This window comes from Cupressus sempervirens, chromosome 5 (genome assembly GCF_028749045.1).
Source record: "Cupressus sempervirens isolate cs-2001-9-10 chromosome 5, ASM2874904v1, whole genome shotgun sequence".
NCBI lineage: Eukaryota > Viridiplantae > Streptophyta > Pinopsida > Cupressales > Cupressaceae > Cupressus > Cupressus sempervirens.
Genome location: NC_143122.1, coordinates 64,492,304 through 64,504,336, shown reverse-complemented (window position 1 = coordinate 64,504,336; position 12,033 = coordinate 64,492,304). Strand labels below are relative to the sequence as shown.

Below are 12,033 nucleotides of genomic sequence, written 5' to 3'. Positions count from 1 at the left end.
AGGAGGTTGACATAATGTGTTTAGATTTTATTAAGAAAAGGCTTGATATGTCAATGCATGAGTGTGGATCCTATGTTGTTGACTATATAATTTCTCATATCTAATGTGAGATCCTACCCCTTAACATTTTGCTTCTTTATTATGTTAGTGACACATTATTTTAATACATTGTCCTTATAGACAAGAAATTAATATTCTCCATTTTACATTTGATTCCTATGGTTGTGTGTTGAATTGGAATAAGTAAAAGTGATCATGATATATCATGTTCTATAACATAGATTAGAGAATATCAATGAATATGTCAATGTTAAGTTATATGATTTGATTATTTAACCCTAAGGAGGGACATAATCTAATTGTAATTATGTATTCTTTATAAAGTGGATTGGAATCAAATGTGTAATTTGTTAAATGTATTCGTCAATATCCATGTTGGCATGCATGTCAACGTGAATTGGGTAGGTAAAAAGTAACCTTTGAGTAACCAAATAATAGTCCTAGATGAAATTTGTTGATTAGAGAACCGTGATAGGTGTCTCATCACCAATTTTGCAAATAAACTCTTAATGGACTTTTGGAGGGTAAAATTTAACCATAGAAAGTAGTTCAAACCAAAAATTACTTGTCCTGTGAGTATACTATGGGTTAGGGGGAATTTCTAGACCATTTGAGCTTCCCAAAACAAAATGATGACCTTTCAAAAGTGCCTTAAGAGAGGGTGGTCTATGCCCATTAGACCTAAACTCCACACACGGTTTATTCATTAGATAAATTATATTTTGTACCTCTTTTGGCATGGCATAAAATACCATAAAATACCTAGAGTTACATTGCCAAAGGTATAGGTCACATACTTTCCAAATACCCAAAAAAGTCTAAATTCATCAAATATGAGTGATGAATATATATGGGTGATGAAGTCTACAAGACATGATAAGTCAAGAATATCAAGTTAGGTCTAAAACATTTGAATTGTATTATTATTATTTTAAATTGTTCCCAACCACATAATAAGGTTTCATTGCATATTTTAAGTTTAGTGTGTCCAGAAAATACAAAACATGTTCACAAGGCACATGATTCGCACTAATGACTACCATATTTTGGCCAAATTTTGACACGCAAGTGATGATCTTTGAGCAACGTCTCTAGTCATCCTTCGCGTCGGTCTGAGGTTTTCAACTTTCTTGCAATCATGAAGCAAAACTTACAATCTTCTATTATATTAAGACTAAACTCTGAAATGCAAAAAATATTCTTTGTGCAATCCTTCACATCCAGGATTTTTTTCCCTTCCAATTACGAAAGCAACGGGTACCAAATAGGTGATCAAGATTTGGGCCATCTAAACAAACTTAACCTTGGATATCTAATAACTAACTTCTTTCACAAACTTGTAAGATATCTTTTTAGTGATGAGTTGACACGAGAATAAAAGGCTCGGAATCCTTAGCTAAATCCATTTTCGTCAATTAACATATTTCTTAAAAGAGACATTTTTAACATTTTATATTAAGCATACAATCCATTCTAAAAACTTCTTCATAAAATCAAAATGTCACCGGAAATGGGGTAGTGGCTACGGGGCAACTTATATGCACCCATAGCCAATGTTAAATTGTGGAAGTGTTCTAAATTTTCATTGAGTAAAGGTGGCATTTAAGTTGCACCATAGACGGTGCTCTGGAAATGGTATTGGCTACTTCAAAAATTTCATCACAGCCTTCCAAAATATTCCGTGTGTCCGTCTCTTTGAAATCCAAAACACCCTCAGCTACCAGAGTAAAATTTAGCAATGACAATCTCCGCCACCTGTCCATAATTATTTTTCCCTCACGACTCTATATACAGCCTTTCCTCCGACACACTCTGGACTCCATCCCATTTAAAGTTTACCAAACAAACAGCAGAGACATCCTCCGTCATCTTAAGGCTCAAAGAGAGTACTTGTTCCGGGAATTGGTCACTTTGACAATATTACTCAATATTTACCTGAACAACCGAGGGGATAAAGATTGTGGTTGAAAAGTAATAGGGCCTTCCAGAAAATAGAAAGAAAACTGAAATCCAAGATATCCTTACCCATCTTTTCTATCATCCAATCAATGGAAAATTTCACCACCTGCTTCAACTCTTCCAAAAAATTTTGGTCAAGTGAGAAAATAGTCATCAGATAATCACATGGCAGTCCACACTAATCCATCTATTATCCAAATAATAATTTCACTGTCTGTCTGCTTGCATTTCAGTCTTGATTACAGGTACTTACGTTTTCTCCTTCACAGAAATCATGATAAATATGGAATCCAACAATGACAACTCAGAGCTCACTTTAAACAAGATGAAAAGGCTCTGAAAATAGAATTGAGAGGGACTGATGGCGACTGAAGCTCATCCACAATAACACAGATATTTCTTTCATGACTGAAAAGAGAAGATTCGGTTGAACTTAACCTGGGTCAATTACAATTTCATAATAGTATATGACTTTATACTTAAATGACAATTACTCCGTGTTTCCTTTGCAAAAAAATCATGCATCTATGTTCATTAACAATACAACAGAAGAAAGGCAAGAGCCTACAACACAACGGTAAATTGTGAGCCTCTTATCAAAGAGGTGTTGGGTTCAAATCTACCCGTGCTTAATAAAATAATAATTAATAAAAATACATAATAATTTGTCTTGGCTTTGGCCTCTTACCGATCATAAAAAAAACAATACAACTGAAGCAGGAACAAAAAATGGAATGGATATTCAATACTGATAATGAGTATATGCAAAAAATGCCACAAAAATGCAACCAATCTCAAGAAAGAAAGTGAAGTCGGCCTCTTGGGAAACATTTATATGTTAAGATCTGGAGAATCTATAAAAGCAGAGCACACCTTACCAATGAGGCCAAAACCATATATAAATACTAACCAATCTCTCAAATACCAAAGCATAAATACAGGCATGCAAAAGCAGAGCACAACCTTACCCATGAAACCAAAATTATAAATTAATATATGAAGACAAAGCCTAAATGCAGACAAACAAATTAAGAAAAAAGAAATTGTATTTAAATGTTCCATGGGGAAATGCAGATTATGAACACAGTGATTTTAGAACAAGCAGATTATTTTGGAATATTGCACAGCCATCAGAATGTTAAGACAAGAAATAAATATTTACTGAACATTGAAGCTCCAAAAAACCATGTGCACTATAAAAACATCCCCAGTATTTTTCAGTTGAAATCACTTTTAAGGCATGAATATTCCCAAATAAACATTGGAGCTATTCCAAACTTTAAAAGATAAGTGGCTACATTCAAAAGAAATGCAAAGACCGCAGCTAAATGCTTCAATATAATGAGAACAAAGACTTCAAATTTCAAAACAATTATAAATATTAAAAATGATTTGCCACCTCCAGTAGGTCCACAAACAAAATAACTAAATTGTAATCTAATACAAAATCGGGCTATCCAGGAAATCTATTTGTTTGCTGCATTCAAAAAAGGTTCTACATGCACCTTAAATGTCAAAAATGCACTCAGCCACTATTGCTCAGGATTTGTTCTCCTTCGTCAAGGATATAACACACTTGGGCTTTGTCAAATAGAGAAAAGGGGTGAAAACAAACACCCCTCTATTTTTTGGCACAGTACACCATTCTTACTCTTGAAATCCTGAAGATCCAGGGGCAGCCCCATAACCACCACCTCCACCAAATCCACCACCTCCACGGCCAAAACCTGGTCTTGCACCAGGTGCCTGTGATTTTTAAACAAAAAAAGAATGAGCGAAGATATAAAATTACACGTCTGATTTCAAGGAAAAGATAAAAAGGCAGGTCAATAAAACAGAACATACCCGAAATTGAGGCTGATATTCAGCGGGAGCACCACCCTTCTCACCAAATTCTCCTGGTGCTCCACGTGGAGGGCCACCACGATATCCTTCCCTATCACCAAACCTTGGTCTATCACCCTCAAATCTAGGTGGCCCTCTGCATCAAATGTAATGTTAAGAAAAGATAAAATAGCACCCATATTTAAACAAAACGGCACATATCCCAGTTACATGCTCAGGGCAATAAAGTCCCAACATAGAAATTTACAATGAACTACAAATTCAGAAGACTCTACTTGTGCTTACAAAATCATATGCTAATTCAACTAGAGAATTCAATACTACCAAGACAATTTTTCTGCAGGAGACTCCACTTCAAAACTATTAAATTTGTAGTGCATAATCTACTCCTCCATCAGATCCAAAGCTGTGACTACTCTATTAAGTATGCATACCTTCACCATCAAGCCCAATCAGGTTGTAAATTAAAAAGAACAGCCGGAAAGAAAACGTTTTGAGTAAAACAGTAACAAAATCATGAATTAACATCAAAAAGCCAAAAAAAAATGTTGAAAATTTTTTCAACGTCAGATAGACCTAGTTGGCAAACGGTGCATCTGTGTAAGAATCCAATACGATGCTTATTGCATTAACATGCAACAGGTTTAACATGAAACAATCTGATAAGAGCAAAAAAATATGAAAACCAGGCTCAGCTTTGATAGCAGCTTGGCAAGGCCAGTAGGGAATGCAGCTCAACCTCAACAAGAACATCAAAAGGATTTTATAAATATATAGAAAATTTTAGAAACAGAATACAGCCCCTACAGCAAGAACATGGAAAGAATGTTGAAAGCAAGCAACACATAAAAGATACCACTGCAAATATGAGCAACAATGTCTAAGTAAACGAGCAAATGTCAACTTACTCCACAAATCAAGGCTGAATTAAAAAGAGCAAATCCCATATCACACAAGAACTAAGCAAAAATTCAATATTAAAAAAGCAAAATAAATGACACTACTGGACACCATTGCTTCCACTCACCCAAGTTAGTGCCACACCTTGAACATTTATAGTTTGTAAAATTGTAAGCAGTACATTTTTAAAAAGTACTAATGAAAAAAAGTGAAACTTGCAAACCATATTGAAATCACTCAGATTCAAAAGCTATTTGACAAGATCAAGAACTTAGAAGAGATGCAGTACTTCCTCCAGCTAACAGATAGGCACGCACAGCAAAAAATAAAGCAGAAAATTTTATCCAAATTTATGCTCATCTAATATTTAAGCACAAAAAACACTTATAATTCTACAATAAGCTCACTCAATAGAAAACAGTGCACATGAAAACACATTAAATAAGAAACCATCGGAGTAAAAAGACCAACATCAACCTAAGAGGCATCTGCTTCCTTAGTAGTAATTACTAATTATAAAAACGAACCTTGACTAGAAAACAAGCAGATGAATATCAGGCATGTCACTTGGCAAGAGACAAAAGAAAAATCAGGTATCACCTCTGACTCTAATTGTCTTGACTAGAATAACACCCAGCAATACTATGGTGACTCAGTCATGATAATACAATACGTCAAAGCAAGTCATTATTTGAAATCATTTGACTGTGAAGGAGAAAAAACCCAATGAGAAAATAATGGTTATCCTTGCACTTTGCTTTGCAGAGCAAAAGATTCAGTTCAGGTGTTCTATTAATGAGAAATATCCAGAATAAATAATGTGATCATCATTTATAGGGATTCTAGTTAGTCATTTTCACTTGAAATAAGTTTTTATGTATATCACTCATTCAAATAAAATAGAGTTCTCTTTTTTAATTCTCCTCCATTTCCAATAACACAAGGCATGTGACTGTTAAAAACAAGAATTGCCTTCGTACCTGGGTCTGTCACCGCCAGGAGGACCACCCATGGGCCTACCCAATGGCTTGGCAGATTTCTTCAATGTTGCAGGAACAATTTCTGATGGCAGATTCAAGTACGTGCGAAGATACTCAATGCCATCATTTGTGAGGTACCAGTAGTAATACATCCACGCAAATGACTCCCTCACATACTCTTTAGACTTAAAGCTTTGCATCAATTTGATTACCTGAAGATTGGGTACATCAATTTCAGGATGCTTGGCCAAATTGTAATCCTTTTTTGCATAAAGCACACCCTCTGCAAGACAAGACAAGACGAGAAAACCAGGATTCACATTAAATAATTATGATGAAATTACTAAAACTGTAGAGTTCAAATATTACATTAATTAAGAAAAAACTTCATAATTAAGCTAAACAAGTAATATTGAAAATGTTTGCAAAAAACTAAAGTAATATTTACATAAGTATGATCCTTTTGAATTGAAAATGTTCAGTCTGGTTCATAAGAGGTCCACTTAATATAAAGCCCCAAGGATCTCCATTACTCTCATTTGCTAAATTTAAACCCACCCTAAAATTTACAGTACCCTACAGAAACAGAACAACCAAAAATTTTGAAAATTGTACAGTAATAACTAAGATCACTACCTTGTTAAATCTAGTTTAACACTCCAAATTTAGGTGACCTACTCTTCTGAGGAAGAGTTTAATACAAGTATTATACAATTGGACAAAATCTGGCTTATTAGACCCTCACTGGCAAAACAAATAACACAAACACACTCCCTTCAAAGCTAAGAAGTTGTTAGAAGTATATAAAATTCCTTTCTCAATTATTACTACAAGGCAATGATTTTTTTTAATGGAAAAACTAATTTAAAAACATACAATTAAAACCCAAGCGACTTGAAAAATGAAAAATGTCTTTACAGATAGAGAATTGCTAAAATATCAATTGGAAAATTGTGGATTTAACAAAAGATACGATGGACATTTTAAAATTGTACGGGAAACTTCAGTATAGTGAAAAATAGGATGCACCATTTGAATAGAACAAACATCTACCAAATCTAAGGAAGCTTATAAACCCTAAACGAATGAATCATCCTTCTCAGAAATTAAAAAACAACAGATCTGAAAGTAGTCTGTGCGGAAATGGAGCAATACTCCAGAGTCTAGACAGCTTAAAGAGGACATTTTTTCCAGTTTTCAAGATAATAAAAGTTCCTTGCAACACCCACTGAAAAAAGTGTCAAACCAACCCGAGAATATGCAGAAATCTCGCAATCAAAAGTTGTGAAGTGTAATACTCCCGATTACCAAAATTAAAACAAAAATGGATTATATTCGAATATACCACAAATGACAAGTGAGATGCTAAATATTGCCGGATTATAACCATCAAAAGATCAGTATAGTTCGATAAATTGTTGAGAGATATTGCGTGAATACGCATTAAATAATACGTTTTAATCGAAGAAATACACAAACCCATTTAAAATCAAAACATCCTCATATACCTATTGAGAGAAAACTCTTATACATCTGAGAAGACACCAAATACTGATTATTTAAAAGAATAAGATGTGTAAACTGTAAGAAAGTTTGATTTAATTCTGTAAATAACAAGCATTAGCAACTGAGAAAGTAGTGAAATTTTATCTAGAAAAAAGAAAGCAAATTTATATGTACAACAAAATCGCCCACATACCCACTGAAAGAAAATCTGGCCATACCCATTGAAGGCAAAAAGAGCTTAAACCCCAAAATTCCTAGATCGCCCGAAGGAGGGATAAAAAAGGGGAAAACAAAAAATTTCAGACCGCAGTCATTGCAAGAAAAATGTGATTTAATCCAAAAAATAGCATGTAAATAATATTATAACGAAAATAGCGATAACAACAGCTGACCTTTGAAGAGGTACTTGTAGACCTCATTTCGATTTTTCTTCGGAATCAACTGCGCATAAATGAAAAGACAGAACAGTTCAATCAATCCATGAAAAAAAAAAATTCAAACATGCACTGCGAATGGATCAAGGCAGATCAAGAACAATGAAAGGAAAATTTGATATCGCTTACCATTTTGCGAGAACAAGGAACCTCTGGAAAACCCTTCTCGCTTTACTTCGGTGCTTCTAATCGTCTGAAGAGAAGACCCGATCTCCTTTCTTGTACTTAAAAACCCTAATTCTCTATATCGGAGTATATTGATAATTGATAAACATGCAAATATATTTAGATGAGTGAGATGCCATGTCATTGCCATGTCGGTTTGAATAGGGTGACTAGGCAATATTTAGGGTTTTCATCTGGCCGAAGAGGAAGGCACCCTTTAGATAAATTATCGAGGAATTAAACAATTGATATAAATTAGAGAGAGAATATGTATAAATATTTTAGATGTATATAAAATTATTTGTGATTTTGTGGGGGAGGATTTCTTAAATGTTTTTTTTTTCCGAAAATTTACTCATTTTCCAATCAATGATAGCATATAGGAATTAAACAATTGATATAAATTAGAGAGAGAATATGTATAAATATTTTAGATGTATATAAAATTATTTGTGATTTTGTGGAGGAGGATTTCTTAAATGTTTTTTTTTTTCCGAAAATTTACCCATTTTCCAATCAATGATAATATATATATATATATATAATCATATCTTCCATGTGCGCGGTGATTGCTACTAGCTTTTATATATGTGTTTGTGTGTGTGTTTTTTTTCTAATATTCTATTTTTGATAATGTTAGTATCGATTTATTTGTTTATTTTTATGGTTAGGGTTAGGATTAGGGTTAGGGTTAGAGTTAGAGTTGTGATCGCAGTCGCGGTCCATGTTAGGGTTATGATTAGAATTAGAATTAGAGTTAGGATTACAGTGAGGATTATGATTAGAGTTAGAGTTTATATATATATATATATATATATATATATATATATATATATATATATATAAGTATTTTTCTATATTTATTAATTTAAAATATTAATTTATATGCATATATTTATTTATTTATTTATATATAAGTATTTTTCTAATTTTCTATTTTTTATAAAGTTAGTATTGATTTATTTGCTTATTTTTATGGTTAGGGCTACGATTAGGGTTAGAGTAAGAGTTAGGGTTAGGGTTAGAGTTAGAGTTGGGGTCAGGGTCAACGTTAGGGTTAGGGTTAGAATTAGGTTGGGGTTATTAATAGGGTTAGAGTTGGGATTAAAGTTTGAGTTTGAGTTAGAATTAGTGCTAGAGTTAGGGTTAGTATCAATTTATTTGTTTATTTTTATGGTTAGGGTTACGATTAGGGTTAAAGTAAGAGATAGGGTTAGGGTTAGGGTTAGCATTAGGGTTAGAGTTAGAGTTGAGGTCAGGGTTAGCATTAGGGTTAGGGTTAGAATTAGAGATAGAGCTAGGATTAGGGTCAGGATTATGATTAGAGTTAGAGTTAAAATATTAATTAATTTAAAATATTAATTTATATAGATTTATATATAAGTATTTTTCTATATTTATTAATTTAAAATATTAATTTATATATATAATTCTAATTTTCTATTTTTTATAAAGTTAGTATTGATTTATTTGTTTATTTTTATGGTTAGGGTTAGGATTAGGGTTAGAGTAGAGTTGGGGTCAGGGTCAATGTTGGGGTTAGGATTGGAATTAGAGATAGAGTTAGGATTGGGGTCAGGATTATGATTAGAGTTAGAATTAAAATATTAATTTATATATTATATTTATATATAAGTGTTTTTCTAATTTTCTGTTTTTATAAAGTTAGTATTGATTTATTTGTTTATTTTTATGATTAGGGTTAGGATTAGGGTTAGAATAAGAGTTAGGGTTAGGGTTAGGGTTAGAGTAAGAGTTAGGGTTAGGGTTAGGATTAGGTTTAGTGTTAGAGTAAGAGTTAGGGTTAGGGTTAGGGTTAGGATCGGGGTTAGGATTAGGGTTAGAGTTAGAATTGGGGTCGGGGTCAATGTTAAGTTTAGGGTTAGAATTAGAGATAGAGTTAGGATTAGAGTCAAGATTATGATTGGAGTTAAAGTGAGGGTTAGATTTGGGGTTAGGGTTAGGGTTATTAATAGGGTTAGAGTTGGGGTTAGAGTTTGAGTTTGAGTTAGAATTAGTCCTACAATTAGGGTTAGGGTTAGAGTTAGAATTAGAGTTAGGATTAGAATGAAGGTTAGGGTTAGAGGCAAGGTTAGCATTAGGGCTATAGTTGAAGTTTGGATTAGCATCAGGGTTATATATAATCATAGTATACTTATATACTTATATACAATTGAAATAAACAGGGACTTTGTTGTGAAATTGGATGTTATTATTCTCATACATAGACTAAAGGAGAATTATATCTCATATTACAGTTATTTAGATAAAGTAAAATGACAAAATTGGAAGATATGAATTCACTACATGGAGAACATTTCGCCATAATGATGTAAGTACATGACATTTTCTTCAAAGATAAAATTTGTGTTGCGACCTTTGTTTGTTAATTGACCACAGTACACTTCTTTCATCATGGATGGAAACATGTCTACTTTTACAAATGCATTACGGAGAAATCTCGCAACATCTTCCATCTCAATTATCTCAACTTCTTGTACACCATCAATTGCCAGAGCTTCATTCTCAAGAGTTATGAGCATAGTTATACAAGACTTTTTAATTATCCTCTTGCACCTATCAAACTCTATCTCAAAAAAATGGTTGGAGCTTGCTGGAGCTATTGGGCTCATGTCAACGATCCTTGACTCTCTGTTAGAAGGTGCCATTACTGAAAGAAAATATGATATAAATTTAAAAATATAATCATTTCAATGATACTTAATTGGGGTATATAAATTTGAAATCAAAATGTTTTGTATAACATAATAAGTTAAGTAACATTATGAAGTGTAGAGTATATCAATGTAAAAACCATATTGCATTGAAAATTGCAATGAAATTTTGTGTATGGAAACATGACATTATAATGACCATTCATATACATTGAAGAATAAGAAAACATAATTTTGTAGCATCTAATACCAATGCATTGTTTCAAACTAATAAAGCACGAATTTGACACAAAAAAGAAGAATAATTAATTATGAATTATTACATCATTGATGTTCAAGGCTTCTCAATCTCATTTCGTCTGCCTTCTTATTTGAAAGTTGCTTCCCACTTTTCATTTTTTCATAGCGGTCATATGTAAATGGTGGCATTATTCTCAATCCTTCAATAGACTTTACACGAAAAATAGCCACAAATGTTAATCTAGCTCTTTCCTTTGTACCTGTATCAATTATTGCTTTTGGAAGAGTTAGTCCCTGTGATTTGTGAATTGTCAATGCCCATGCGAATCTTAATGGTAGTTGGAAGGTACTTCCCCTCTGTAATGGGGTTATAGGAACTACTTTTGGATGGTGGTCATCAAATGGTATTCTAGAATAATTATCAAATTCGACCGTGACATAGGTCGATGATTGAGGAGGACTAGTTCCTAGTCTATACAAAATAATTTGTATATATCCCAAAGCTCCATTGACAAGGTCAGGTTCTATCCAAAGATTTGTAGTCAACATCACCCTGGAATGTTTACTAATTAATAACTCTAATTCAAGTTCATCATTTGAACCATCTTCAACTATGTTGTACCATTCCTTGTCTTAGTTGCAAGGTTGTGTGCAATAGGATACCTCAAAGAGTACAACATTCTCCTATTATGATTGTGGACATTCTCATTGGTTCAGAATAAATGTACTTCTTTGTCAAACTCATCATTGGTTAGAGAATCAAGCCGTATAAGGATCCTCATCATAAGAAGATTCCAATCATCTATCTTGGGATTCACATCTCTCAAATTTCTTAGAAGTTCACGAAATCTTTGTTGATCATTGTCTTGACCATCTTGCCTAAATATTTTATCTAATGTAACCATTGTTTTGAATTCTTGCCACAATAATTTGGCTCGCCTTTGGCTAGCATATGATGGTTTATCATTGATTGGAGGTAACTGACTAAGATCACCAACCAAAATAATAGAAAGTCCTGAAAGAAAGAAAATAAAGGTTGAAAAAATGTATTATGAATACTACATATGGATAGTATAGTAAATATTAGTTGACATAAACAATACACTTAAAAGCAAAAAAGCTTTACCTGCAAAACTTCTATCAGCATTTTGTGGGAATGCTTTTCTAAGATGAGAATCTATATTTTCCAACAAGTTTTGACCAATGAAATTCATTTCATCAATCAAAATACATCTAATGCGAGTCGTTTCTTCTTGAAAACTTAGAAGT

At 32.9% G+C, this 12,033-nt stretch overlaps 1 protein-coding gene across 1 annotated transcript; it reads right to left on the bottom strand.

Moving 5' to 3' along the window:
• Positions 1 to 3,380: 3,380 nt before the first annotated feature.
• LOC149554560 (RNA binding Plectin/S10 domain-containing protein) lies at positions 3,381 to 7,911 on the bottom strand. Its single transcript, XM_089828605.1, has 5 exons — positions 7,814 to 7,911; positions 7,643 to 7,691; positions 5,745 to 6,027; positions 3,865 to 4,000; positions 3,381 to 3,765 (listed from the first exon to the last, which is right to left on the bottom strand). Exons 1-5 carry the CDS (start codon positions 7,814 to 7,816, stop codon positions 3,667 to 3,669), a joined length of 570 nt encoding a protein of 189 aa, XP_089684731.1. The 5' UTR covers positions 7,817 to 7,911; the 3' UTR covers positions 3,381 to 3,666.
• Positions 7,912 to 12,033: the final 4,122 nt, after the last annotated feature.